The following is a 14,701-nucleotide window of genomic DNA, read 5'->3' on the forward strand; positions in this document are numbered from 1 at the left end:
CGGTACTGGAAGACATATTCAGATGGGGTCAAATCTTGATAAAACAGCTGGCCCACAACCCATTTGTCCATTATGTCATCACGAGTGTCGAAATCGGATTACACTAGGATGCAACCATAGTTTTTGTCAGGGATGCATTGGCGAATTGTGGAGCGGGTCGTCAACCGGTCCTTATTATTGCCCCGAATGCAATTATGAACACAGGAAGCTACCAGACTTAGGTGGAACAGATGGAGCGTCAACATCTGCAGGCATAAGTACATTGACTTAGTTTGCCAATTTCTATACGTTTGTTGTCTTCCTATGTTTACGTAGAAGCTACTGAGTATGCCATAGATAATCTCATAGCGAATAGCTGTCGATCTTGATACGTTCGTAGTAGGGTTGGCCGATCTCTTCCTTGTGGATAGGTGGGTTTGAAATGAGGCGATCATAACGTTAACTACCTCGTCAGCTTTTGGCAATTTATAGGCGGTTGTGATTTTCGCAAAATTTGTCATAACTTCATCTTGACTTTTGCCACATTTAGTACAATCACAAACATTTCGAGTCGTATTCAATTGTTAACCGCGCCGAGGTTGTCACGTATCCATTCATATTTCCTGCCAAAATTGTGTCTCAGGAGTTACTGCGATATTCATTTTATTAGTGATAAGTCAGATGTACTATTACATATTCTCATCCTTTCAGCTTGTAATGACTTTCTTAAATGGAAAATCCTGTAGATAAAAGAGTATATTAACTGTAATAATAATAATATATATACATATAGTAATATGCAAAAAAAAAAATTCAAATGTACCTTTGAAATGGATCATCTTAACCAAAATAAGGCTGTGTTCAAAGGTTTGCAGTCTGATAATTTCCAGGCAATACTCAAAGGCATTTTTTTCCCTAAAATTAAAATGTTAGAAAAAAGGTAATTTGTACATAAGTAAGATTTGCAGTTCTAGATCATTGCAGTTTACTGCTTTCTGTCTCTAATATACTGGCTAATGAAGAGATTCATTTATATTTCTGATTATTCAAGTCAAGTATCTTAAAACTGGAAAACATTAAATTGCACTAAATATAGAACCATCTATATTGTATGGACTGGTAAATTTAGTTTATCAGTTCCTTTTGTTCATTCTCAGCTGGTTCATTAGTTTGTGTCTGCTGATTGTAAAAGGACAGGTTTTCATGTAGTTGACTGTGCTGTCCCTATTGTTTTTATAGACTGGACTCTTGGGAAGAGGCTCTCTGAACGCTATTCCCCCAAAAAAGTGCTTGGGAAAAGGAATTTTAGTTCAACTGCCCTCACTCACAACAGTGGAGGATACAGACTCGGCACAGCTTTGCCCAAAGACACCACAGTCACTGTTGATGACTCCTTTGATGATGACACACCTCCAAAAAAGAAAATGACTGTTGAAATCCCTTCATCAGGAGGCCACAGAATGTCCCCTGTAGAAGCGACATCCTCAATGCAAGCCACAACACTGGCAAATAGAACACCATCCAAAATGAATGCGACTTCAACCACTGAACCATCTCTGGACAATCACACTAAAGATGAACAACTTAAAAAGACATCCAGTAGCAGAATAAATATGCCACAACCAGAGCCAGCAGCACCAGCCTGGACCGATACCAAAGAGTTCTCCCCGAAAGATGCATACTCCTCCAACAGTCCTGACCACCAGAGCAGAACAGTCCCACATGCCAATGACAAGCCTCCAGAATTTGGTGAGACTTCTGATGCTTCCATGGAGTCGACGTCTGCTTGCAACTCTGTCCTCTGCCACTATTGCTCCAGCTCCAAGCAGAGGTCTGCAGTGAAGAGCTGCCTTGTGTGCTGCGCCTCAATGTGTTCGGAGCACCTTCAGATCCACTTGAACTCACCTGTGTTCCAGAGCCATCCACTTGTGCCTGCAGTGGAGAACATGTCTGCTTGGAGGTGCCAGGAACACCAGGAGATGAACCGCATCTACTGCCGCCCTTGTGGGGTGTGTGTTTGCACCGTGTGCACACTTATAGGCTCACACAAGGAACATGCCTGCATCAGCATCAAAGAGGCTGAGCAAGAACTCAGGGTATGTAGACACAGACACATTGAATCTGACATCATACACAGTTAATTATAACCTTATGACCCCCTTCAATTTGAGCAATAATAATGATGCATTGTAGCTAATTTTGTCCATAGCTCCTTTAATTGTAGCTGAAAGTTATCTCCTTTACAGTTGTGGCCAGGAAGCTAAATGTAACTAAACTGTTTTCCCCCTTTTTTCTTTCTTAACTCTCATTTGTCAATGTTTCAGACCACCTTGAAAAGTGAATTGAAAAAGATCCAGATAAAGGAAACTGCAGTCCTGAACAGGGTCACTCAGCTCAAAGAGAAACAGCAGAGTGTACAGGTAAGTGCTTTTATTAATATCAGTGCAATTGTGCATAGTCTTCATTCCCTATCCCAAAAGAGATTCCAGAATTGGAATAGAATTGTCCTAATAATTCACTTCAGGAGGCACTTGACTAGTCTTAGGTTGTGTCCTTTAGTTTAGCTTTAGTGCTTGAAAAATATGTTGTTAACCAATTACCCATTTAAGGTAATTTATATTCAGTCCTGGGTTTAAATTAATTTTCTATCATTTTTGTTGCTGGCTTCTAATGAATCTATTGATGCAACATATTACCTGTGCTGAGCAGATTTAATGAAACTCTCACAGAAAACACAGTAAAATTTTATTAACATTGTGTTATGCTGGATATGGTGTCCAATTAGATTGCAGCAACACTTACAGATTGATCGAAATACGATTCATTTGCAAATGCAATTTGCTAATGGAGAGAACATAAACAACATGTTTGGCTCATAGTTCCGATCTATCCTCAGGTGACCGTAGTCTGTCATGTCCCTATAGAGTCCTAATCAGAGGCATTATCGATAGATAGATAAATGGGTCTGCAGACAGTCTGGGCCTTTAATGAGATGTAAAATGTACCACTGTGCTAAACAGTAGCTATTAACAGTTTGGACTTATATGGCAGACATCCTATATGAACAGAGCAGCAAAATAAGTCATCGAGATACAATGGTGCACACATCCCAGGTCTGTTTAGTGTTTGCACTAATAAAAAAAATAGCAAACACTATCAATCTGACTGCAGCACACCTTACATTTGCCATCTCTCTGATTCTTGTAGGAGGTATTGGAGGGCAAGAGGGCTGCGGTTCTGCAGCAGTACCAGGCCATGCGGAAGGCCTTCGAGATGGAGGAGCAGCAGGCGATAAGCTGTGTCACCCAGGAGGCAAGCAGAGTTCTGGGGAGCATTGCAGAGCGGCTCCACTTGCTAAAGCAGGCCCTCACAACCATTCAGAGCACTTTCACCTCATTGCAGAGTCTAGGAGATACATCACAAGCTCAAGACCAGATCTTCATCATGGTAGGACTAGCTCAAAAAGCTGAAGGAGAACATTTCTAAGCATTGGTGATGTAGACATATTTCTTTATCAGTTGTTTAATACAAAACTCTGGCTTACTTTCCAGGAGTACAGAAAGATAGCTGAATGGTAAATACATTGTTTCTTTTTTTATCCATTTTTAATTGTTTGTTATACATTACTATGAGATACCATAGTAAATCACTTAGTCACAAATTATGCTTGTTCATGCTCTTAGGATGCTAATTATTCCTTGTATCTACTGTAGTACAGATACAGAATAAACAGCAGAAATTTGTGTGTTGAAGATAATTGCTGATGTCTGTTTAGTCAGTGAATAAGGTTATACCACCAAAAACAACTGCTTTTGTTCCCAAACATCTCTAGTTTGAATGAGCTGTCAGACCCTATAGAGAACATGGAGTCTGTCGAAGAAGTCAATCACAGCAGATTGGATAGCCTGCAAGACTGGACAGAGAGAAGACTCAACACTGTAATAATATCCATGCCTCACAGAGACCCATTCAGACTACTCTGTGAGTCCTTCATTACTTACTTTTCCATAAATACATTTCAAGATATGTATTAGATGATTAGGTTTGCAGTACTGTAGGCTTACATAGTACCTGAACACTATGCAAATGTGTATTAAAATCACTAAATAACTTGATACATAGTTATTCTAAGGATGTTACAGTTGACCTAGATGTCAAAACATTCGCTGTTATTTCCTCCCACCTGTTAACTGAAATGAATCACCACCAAGTTTTGTAGCAGTGTTGTTATTACTTTGCATTATAACATTGTGTGACTTTGGTGGCAAGGTAGGATGTAAAAGTGATCCATCATTTGAACAGACAGGCGTTTATTCAACAGAAAACGAAACCAAAACACGAAGAACAACACTGAGCGAGAACAAGACAAGCAATAAACATTACGATAACACACTAGGGCAGCTAAAACGCAGCATACGCAGGGTCAAACACTGACAATAATAAAACAGGACTTTAAATACACACATTAACAAGGGTGTTAACAAGGGTCAGGTGTGACACATGGATGGGTTAACAAGAGCATGGCAATGAAGAGAAACAAACACAAACAAACACACACCAAGACCAACAAGAGGCAATAAACTGGTTGCCGTGAAGTGTCACACTACACGAGTCACACATACTTCACTACATGGAGTCACATTCAAGGCTAAAAAAATTATTTCACAAATTGATTGCCATCTGTGATAGAATAATCATGAGAATTTAAAGTCAGCTTTACTCTGTGATAATTTAAGATCTACTTTTCCATCTGCACCTTCTTCAGATGGCTTAAGTCCAACTCTGGATCTTGACACGGCTCATCCGAAGCTGCTCCTTACTGAAGACAAAAGAAGGGTGGAGTACAGTGAGGCCCAGCAGGCCTACCCTGAGCATGGGGCTCGCTTCTCTGTCTTCCCCCAAGTATTGGCTTCCAAGGCCCTGTGCCAGGGTCGCTATTACTGGGAGGTGGAGGTCTCTCTGGATGAGGGCCGTTGGAAGGTGGGTGTCTGTGACGGGCAGATTGCCAGGAAGGGGCAGAAGGACAGTTGCCGGATTGGCTTCTACCCAAACTCCTGGTGCCTAGTGTACGATAAAGGCAAAGTGGAAGTCCTTCATGACAAGGTGACCTCGCCAGTGTGTGCCACTGGGCTCCAGAAGGTTGGGGTGCTCCTGGATTTTGAGGAGGGCTGCCTGACATTCTACAGTGTGTCTGTAGAAGGCACTCTTAACTTGCTGTATAGTTTTAAGCATGCGTTTTCTAAGCCACTCTACCCTGCTCTGGCTGTCTCTAAAACCCAGCTCTCTATCTGTGATCTGTTTGCTAGACACACCACAGACTAAAGTTTCATTTGGCAAAAATTGTGAAATTTTATAGTAGAATAATCATCGGAACAACTTTGTTTTGAAAAATGCTGGGGAAAACACGTGGATCACCCTCGATTCAGCTGCTCCTCAAATTCGCATTCCTTTTAAGAAATCAGGTCCTTTGCCATACATGTTCACTGAAAAGAAATTAGCGCTGGAACCAAAAGGAAGAGGTTCAGTAAAGGTTTTATTGGCACATTTATCAAGCCTATTCACAATGAACAATACAAGTATCAGCACTATGGTTTAAAATATCTTTGTAGTACAATAGTTTTCTATTTACTTTGATTAAAAATGTTTCCTTACACAAAATGTCAGTTATTATCTTGGCATCTTGTGACAAAAAATATCAGCACGAACATATTTTGTCATTAAGAACATAATACATTGTGGTTTATTGACTAAAACATTCATATTATTTTGCAAATTATTATTTAGTAAAGTAATCACAAAGGAAACACTAATATTTACAGAATACACTTTCAAATGTTTTGGGGGACAAAAATAGCTGTTTCAAAAATTGGTGGGGATGTCCCACTAGCTACATCCCCAGCAAATTATGCTTATGAGTGTAATGTATCTTTACATAGTTTCCAGTGAGTATTCTGTAAACATTTATAATTGTAAATACATTGCATCTTTATATGAAAATCATCAAACCATTTTTATATTTTGTCTAATTTTCATATTCAAATTAAATTTAGTAAACGTGAAACTCGGGTAGGTGAGGTCTAACAGTATAAGAACCAGTCATTCCACTTATTATATGTATTTCATTTATATTTTTAAACATTTTGTTAGTACATGTTTATATTTTGCCCTCTGATTCAGGCTGGAAGCTAATTTGACACAAATATTAGGTTAATAAATTTGTATGTGATTCAGGTTACAATATGGGCCGGCCATACCGAATGCTATGCTGTTTTATAGTGTGTAATAAATATTGATTCTAATTTGTGGGGTAAAAATGGATTAAGGCACAATTTTGCTACACTATCACAACATATATTTTGTAAAGTTTTTTTTTTCTCAAAAAATAGTCCTTTGTAGTACTATAAAATAAATATTCAGTTAGCTGTGCTTTGTGTCTATTTGCTTTATAAAGAAGAATAACTCTGCTGTTCACTGTTTAGTGGACATAATTTGAAGAGCTTTTTTTGTATTAATTGTACTGGTGTTTTCCTGCAGAGAGCAGTATTGACATTGGTTATGTCTACATCTATAGATGTAGCAAATCAGAATCCTATATGAACAGAGCAGCAAAATAGGTGATTAAGCTAACAAAACCCCTTCTATGCAGAAAACTGCAATAAAGCACTCGATAGCTGTTCTCTTGAAACCACTATTTTGTACTACACAGTATATGATGATTTATATAACTTGTTCAAATGCTGATTTATATAACTGCTGTCCAATTGCCCGACACTGTTTACAAGCTCACTGGTGAAGTTGCTGAGCAAGACCCTTTTACTATGAACAGAGTATAACAGCACACACTCTGTCACCCAGCCCAGCTCAGTATAAACAATTCACACAAACCATTCTTGCTTATTGTTCAAGCTTGAATTTGATTTGGCATAAAGTAGTGGAGTGAGGTGATTGTATACTCTTTCTACCCATCTGCAAGTTTAGAAAATGTAAAAGGTTTGGAGTATGTAAACAACAGCACAACCCTATCTGTATGTTTTAAATGCACAACACTATCTGCACAAATCACTTGTAGATGTCTCACACTGCTACTTTTTATTGGCTGAGAGTTTTAAAACAAATGGCACTGTTCATGCACAGAGTCACTTTATTTATGGGCCAAGAAAAACACTGTCTTTTACACTGCAAATTATTCAGCACCCAGATTCACTGATGAACTGAAGGACTAACAAAGAGTGCAGCAGACATATAGCATGTTCTGTAGAGTATTCTAAAGTAATACACTTTCCATAGCACAATATCTTAAAGCAATGCACAGGATTTATGCATTTGGTCACCTGCAAAGGAAGAATGCTGATGAAAGTGAAAGGCTAGGTGCTGTTATATTTAGGTATGGGTATCCAGCTGGCCTGACTGAGTGCCAGAGTTCACCAATCACATTCCCTTTGTTAAGAACAAGTGGTATGCAATGTTAGAATAAAATGCCTGCAGACACTGTAGCCGTTAGTAGATACATTGTGCAATTCTGTAATAACTGACTGGAAAATGTTCATAATTTTGATGGCTGTTCTTTTTCATCAAAGTTCAGATGGAATTCTGATTTGTTCTAGAAGGGCTAAACCTAAAGTATTAAAATGCTGAACTTTTATTGACATTATTCTTAAATTAGTACTTATATAATATGATATTTGACTTGTCTAATTCACTATTAGTGAATGTTTTGAATTTCTTTTCATGAAAGCTTTTTGTGCATCTTCCTGCCTGTCTATTTAACTATTCTGATTAGATGGGTTAAGGAGAAAGAAGGATTTGCACATTCTCTTCTTAGTGCTTGTGTATTTTCATGTTGCTCTTTTTTGTGGGGGCCCCTGATGACAGTATAAATATGAATTTTGGCATGCTGGACACATTGGTTTCACACAAAATGAAATATTTACTAAAAAACTAACATTTGAGGTTGCTGTTATTACATACACATACACATAAACACCAGAGGTCAGTTTCTAGCTATGATCTTTTTGTTTCCTTACTATTATAGCTTTACGTTCGTGTACAGTCAAACCAATAAAATAATGAAAATTAGACATTTCAGTTACTTTCAGAATGATATGCTACTGCAAATATTGGGTATGACAGAGAAATTAAATTTGGATGCAAGATCTGCTTGGTTGGCTTTCATGAGAGCTGGTCAGTTTTCAAAACTCTTCCCAGCTGTTTACATTAAATTTCCAGTGATATAGAGTATTTTCTATTGGGTTCTTATAAAAATGAAACACTACATTGTTATATTTACATTTCTCAGCTTCATTGAAAAACTGTCCATGGCAGTTTATCATCACACCTCCTCCTTTTATTTCTGTTCTGCTCCACTGCAAACAGTGATGGAGATGGTAGAACTCCCACCTGATTGAGTTGAACTTTGTAAGTATCCAGTCACAATTATTAAATGACTAGTCTAGATGGCATATGGTCACAATCTTTGATTACATTTTAAATATTTTATACATTAAATGTTCCCTGTACATTATGTTTGTTTATACAGTTGTTCATGAAAGAAATTTTCCACTGACGTTTCCATTTTTTAATGATTATTCACCTGATTGTATCTTACAACTCACTGGCATTTCCTGCACAACAGTTTCCCTCCCACATCAGTTTTCAAATCGCAGTCATTGAGTCATGCTTTTTTTTTTTTTTGGACATCTTTAAAGTTCCCCAAGGCACAGCAGGTATAGTGCCATGGCAACAACTTCCCACCTGCAGCCCTGCTGTGCCTGGGTCGTACAGAGTTCTCCTTTAGGAGAACCCATTTTGCTCCCAGCTGTTTGTTTTGAGTAAAGCCATGAACAGGGGCACAACTGTCTCTTTGAGTCATTTTAATAGTCTGAATAAATCAGTGAGCTCTCTAATGGGCTTCTGACCACTAATCATACATGTGCAAAGTGTTCTGTCTTCCCATGAGGATGAAACTCCATTCCCAAGATTCAAAAACACTGTTTGGTTCTTATTAAGTAAAGCATCTATATTTAAGCTCATTTTCAATCCAAATTCAAGTTTAAATGTTCACTCTGCGACTGTTGCCAGGAATACTGCTTTTACTTACTAGATGTTTTCTAACATGTTACTTACGCCTCCACCTACTGCCAGTCTTGACAAGAGTACCATGAGTCCAGAAGTGCAACTGGCCCTGCATTATCACCCTTCTCTCTCTGTTTACTTCAGTGACACTAGCCCATCTCATGTCTATTGGGTCACGTGTAGAACTGGGTAGTTAGTGCTCTCCTCCAAGTGCATGCAGCTGTGCTGTGATGTGTCAGCAATATTTTAAAAAGGACAGCAGAAAGCCTCACATGGTTTGGAGGAAGCACATAAGCCCTTACTCTCCCAAGCTGGTAGCTACACTGCAAAAAGGGGAATAACAGGTTGGGAATTAGAAATAATTTAAACTGGGAGAAAACTGCTTTAAAAAATCTTGACAAAAGCAGATGTAATATAAATAATAATACTAAATTTATATAGCACCTGTAATACATAGTACTTTACAACATATGTGATAATTAGTATTACAGTATTATGAGCAATAATCAGTAAACTATGAATGAAACAGTATGAATGGGATAAGGAAAAAAAAATAGTGTAAGTCCAAACACTAAACAAAAGTAAATAAACATGCCATCTGTTTAATAATAGTAATAAAAGTATGGACTAAAATGTAAATCTTATAAATGTATTAAATTAGAAGAGTAATGGAATAATGATTATTAACATAAAACATGAGAATGTAAATATAACAAAATAACAATTATAAATCAAAAGTAGGTACTAACAAAAGCTAAACTAAATAAATGTATTATTAGCTGTTTTTTTAGAACTCAGTGGAGGGTGCCTGAAAAGATTTTAAATATAGGGAGCTCCAATTCGTTCATGCATAACAGCCAAAGACTGCTAATTGATTAGTCTTTTTGTTCTTCTTTTTTACTAAGTTCTATAATTCAGAACTTGGCGGTCTTAAAACCTGTTCTTAAAATCACTTCTAAAAGAAACAGACACAGTGCAATGATGCAAAAACAGATGTAATGTTTTGGATCATTGCCTTGTATGTGTTAATGTTTGGGCTTAAATGAGCTGCAGTTTGTTGTGGTTTTGGGCAATCCAATGCATTATAGCAGTACAGCCATAAACAAATATTTAATATTTAATTATAAATGCCTTCCCACCTATCACAATTTTCCTATACTTATAATGCATATTATAACGTGATTTGAATGATGCACCAATACATTGTTCTGCTGTCGCTGGTTAGCTAATACTTTATGTAATTACAGATACAAGATTCAGAATAGTTTCACTGACCAAGAGAAATATGTATTTGGATCCCTACATCTAGATAATAAAACAGCAATATAAGGAGACACAATTCCAGATTCATAAAACATTTCGGTCAAGCAAAATGTGCGAGACAGTGGGCCTTTTTAATTCACTTTCATAAAATTACACTGACAATAATTAGCGCACGGGTGCCAACTTGCCGCTGCGCTAAATTCACCTGTGCACAAGGTGAAATAGTCGTGAGAACAGTCGTACGATGAAAACTGCCAGTTACATAAAAGTGTTATACATAACTCACCGAGACGGGAACTGCATAGTGGGGCTGGATTGAGGACTTCTGTGTTTCTTCTAAATCATGTTAGAAGCAAAATTGTAACTCTCATCAGCCTATATCTGTTTCTAGTTTCTTCATGTCTAATAGGCCTACTTAAATTTGCATTTCTTATGGAAAAGGTTCCTGACAATCTGAGATCCTACAAGTTACCTCCCTCTTAAATTCACGATCATGCTCACTCCAAATCGACCAGAAACGTGCCTTTTAAATTTGTCGATTAGCTAAACAGCTAAAATGCATGTGCAGAATTTTGTGGATAACTTGCATGTGTGACCAAACAAATTTAGAGAAAATAACATCCAATCTACATAACCTTATTAACCTTATTTACCGTCAGCCAAGATTTTTTTTTGTTGTTCTTGTTTTTTTGCGGAGCTGTGTTCCATTATGAACTGCTAACGTGGTATGCAAATAAGCATATATAACACAAACGATAATATACACAGGTAATCCACATTTACGAATGAGGAAACGATCCGATTTTAGGTTAACGTCACGTAAAATCCGGGTATTTATGAATTTGGCCAAACATAACTAAAATAAATTCTGTCAGCACAAAGTATTCAACTACAGCCATACAATAAAATATAACGCATTCTAATTAGTAAAACAAACTCCACCTATTTACCTATGTAAACAGTAATATAAACAGTTTTCAGAATGTGGCCATCGTTTGCATAAAGCTGCTCAAGATGTACACTGTCCAAGGATAAAATGATCCTTAAATCTTGTGGCACATGCTTTGATGCTTTGGTATCTTCTGCCAGTGCCTAAGGGGACAGCAGTGTGTCACTTTAGTGGACTGGGTACTTTATTATTATTTTGGCCTTATTGTAACAGATATATCAACATTGTTCATAGCTGGCAAGGGCAGTTATAGTAGTTCTCCCAATCTGCTGTATGGCCCTGTTGTTGTGGAATATTGTCCCGACACACACACCAGACTGAAATGCTGGCAGAGAGCCTCTCCACAGTACTTGTGTCCAGGGGTGGAAATTACGGGGGTGTGGGGGCATCCTCATTCCCCCATTCCTGGCAAAAACAGAGAGTTGTTCCCTTCAGTATATAATTGTGAACATAACTATATAATTGTAAATAACAGAATAATATGCACTGAAAGACCTTTTGCTAATTATAGATGCAAAACAATTAGTTTTTACATTTTGGGTCTTCAAGGGCCATCATGATGGCAAAAGGAAGCTGCAGGAACAAGATTTAGTCATACTACCAAGGGTTTGACCTCAAGCATATTTAGAATGACTTGAGCTCTATCACAGACCACAAAGGTGGGAAAATCTGCTATATGGGACTATCTGCCTCACTACTAGATGAGCTAAACTCCTACACTCGATTTGAGGAAAGCAACACAGAAACAGCAAGCAAAGAAACTACTATTGGGCTATGACAGCTGCGCACTAATCATCTCTTGCCTCATTTGTGCAGATCCTTCAGGATCGATAGCTCATGCATGCAAGGCACTTGTTCCTGATGGCATCCATTTTTTCGACTGATTTTCAAGGGGCTTGGTTTGTTAGCTACCAGACAAATATTTATAATGCAGAACACTGGTTCTCAGAACCGACATTCTACATTCTATTGGTTATATAGTAGTAAAAAGGGTTTCCTCTACTTTAGTAATATTTAAATATTTAATGCAGTATGGAAAGGGAGAATATTAGCCAATGATTTATTAACATGGTGGGTGAACTGAAATGCTTCTAGGTAGTCAGATATTATGCTAATAATGTGTAAGATTACTCTTTATATTTATAATGATGTGATAATCAACATTAGTGGCAGAGAATGTCCATTTCTCCTAACTGGTGTCTCAATCAAGGATGGGTTCCACACTCTTACTTATATTTCAGCTGCTGACTGTGTGCATTATACTTATTTTGTTTAAAGGTAAGAATAGTGTTCAATATGTTGGTAAAGCTAGGTCATGCAAATTCTACGTCCCTTCTTCTTCGACAGTACTGACAAACTGTCATTTTCCACATACAATAACAGATATGGCTTCTATTTACAGATCCCTAAAAATACTGGATTGCCATCAACAATTAATTGAAATAACTTCTAATCCTAATTAATGAATTAACTCCTAAATTGTTTACATTAATATAATCCTCAACACTAGGCCCTTTGCTATGTGAATTGCAGGTCATATTTTATGTTAAGTTTGATCAAGATGAGAGTGAGTCCTGCGTGCTGGCTATGTATGATAGAGGGTATTACTGAAAAGGTCATATCCTAATCCTGGATTTATTCACCTTAAAGGTTGCTATTGTAGCTGATGTAATAATTCAAAAAGGTCTCCTTCCTTTACATAGAACCCCAGCCTCCACTGGTGTATAGGGAAAATGCTGAGGTGCCTTGCCCACTGTGGACATCCAGAAGCTGGAATACAGAACAGTATGGAAAAGTTTCTGGGTCTGCCAACAACAAAGAGAGGTGTTGCCCATGCCAGGCCCACATTTGTTTTTTTTGTTTTTCTTTTTGTTTTTTTTTTGCCAGGGGAGAAAATTTTAATTTCTGAAGGAGTTTGTTGAAGAGGCGAAGATCAAAAGCCTATCCAGGTACTGACTTACTTTTACATCTAAATAAAATTTCAACGGTGAAGGAGAAAAGGCTGCCGGCTTGACAGCTGAGCTGCCAGCTGGGCTGATGGGAGGTCGCTATTCATTTCAGTCTGCTTACAACCTTGTGAGACTGCACTATCAGGATATTTTAGCAAGGCTGACTGACAGGCATGCAGCAGGCCTCTCCAGCCACCTCCTTGCCTAAAGCCCCCAGGCACATCCATTAAGGTGGCAGTAATAATGTCTCCTTTAAAGTATCTGGGAATTTGAGCCAACCCTAACTGGGCCTTTTTATACACCACTAGGGAATGACTTGCTGCAAGTCTCAATGTTCTCTTCACTCCACAAGTAAAGTATGTATACACAAAATCCTATTTTTGTCTCTATTTTTGGCAAGTAGTAAACAGTATGTGAATTTTTGATCTATATTTTGTGTACAACAGTTGTTAAACATTTTTGTAAAGTCAGAATAAAACTTTTAAAATAGGAATACATTTTCCATTGGAATAAGCTTGAGCATTAAATGAAGAACTGAACTCAACTCTTTTACTAGTCATCTGTTTCCCTATGGATATCGATTCAGTCTCTGTTGGTTGATAACAGGCAGCACTCATCCAACTGGCTATTGCACCTATAGTATTGTATTTCAATAGCTCTCCCAGAGGATGGGCCTTCAGAACCTCTCTTCAGTGGAGCAGACTCATAGCACTAATTCGAGCTGATGTAAAAGTGATGCAGGAAACAAAGAATTCCACAATGTCAAGAGAATGTATGACATCACAAGACTGTCTAGAGGACAGCTCAATAGGCAGAAATATTTACTTGGCAGGATCCATAATGGCCATTACAACTGCACCAACAGCAACATGTCTTCTCTTGCATTCACAAACAGCAGTATCAACATTAGTGACACAGAATGTCCATTTCTCCTAATTGTGTTGTCAGTCAATGTACAATGAATTGGGCTAAATGTCACTGGCAACTCTTTACCAAGGCAACATTCATTGTAATCCAAACAGCCATATCACACTTCATAATCACATCCCTATTGATGCCAGCAACACAACAAGCTCTTTATCTTCATGCATCTGTTGCCTGCTATTCTTGACCTGTTCTTCGGCAGTGATTGCTGGCAATTCTAAATATAATCTGTCATAAAGTTACAGCATTTTAGCACAACATTATTTTACTTAGTATGTTATGCTTAATTTGTGGTAGAATGTGTTCTGGCTGTTATCACCATGTCAGTAGCTTGCTCTTTGTGTAGGGAGTTTGTTTACAGCTACAAAGTTAAATGTCCTATAAAAATTAAGCTTCATTTGTCTACAATACAGTAGATCCAGAACATACTGTGGGTGACTGGACCATTCATTTATACTAAATATAACCCAGCTTGTTTATTTCCTACATTTGGGAAAATGCTATGTGGTCCTGTGATGTTCATACAAATCTCTGTGACTGAATAATTTCATACTGTTTTACCTTG

At 37.8% G+C, this 14,701-nt stretch overlaps 1 protein-coding gene across 1 annotated transcript; it reads left to right on the forward strand.

Annotated features, from left to right (window-relative positions):
• si:dkey-29p10.4 (E3 ubiquitin/ISG15 ligase TRIM25) lies at positions 1-6,667 on the forward strand. Its single transcript, XM_027008834.2, has 7 exons — positions 1-257; positions 1,219-2,075; positions 2,304-2,399; positions 3,187-3,426; positions 3,531-3,553; positions 3,812-3,960; positions 4,745-6,667. The coding sequence occupies exons 1-7, from the start codon at positions 23-25 to the stop codon at positions 5,299-5,301; spliced, it is 2,157 nt and encodes a 718-aa protein (XP_026864635.2). The 5' UTR covers positions 1-22; the 3' UTR covers positions 5,302-6,667.
• Positions 6,668-14,701: the final 8,034 nt, after the last annotated feature.

The sequence above is a fragment of the Electrophorus electricus genome, chromosome 4, assembly GCF_013358815.1.
Source record: "Electrophorus electricus isolate fEleEle1 chromosome 4, fEleEle1.pri, whole genome shotgun sequence".
NCBI classification, from domain to species: domain Eukaryota; kingdom Metazoa; phylum Chordata; class Actinopteri; order Gymnotiformes; family Gymnotidae; genus Electrophorus; species Electrophorus electricus.

Bases quoted from the DNA above. Each gene is read 5' to 3' on its own strand.
- si:dkey-29p10.4 (XM_027008834.2), top strand. From the start codon at position 23: ATGGGGTCAAATCTTGATAAAACAGCTGGCCCACAACCCATTTGTCCA. The intron at 2,400-3,186 runs GTAAGTGCTTTT...TGATTCTTGTAG, and splicing joins AGAAACAGCAGAGTGTACAG to GAGGTATTGGAGGGCAAGAG. The intron at 3,961-4,744 runs GTGAGTCCTTCA...CACCTTCTTCAG, and splicing joins AGACCCATTCAGACTACTCT to ATGGCTTAAGTCCAACTCTG.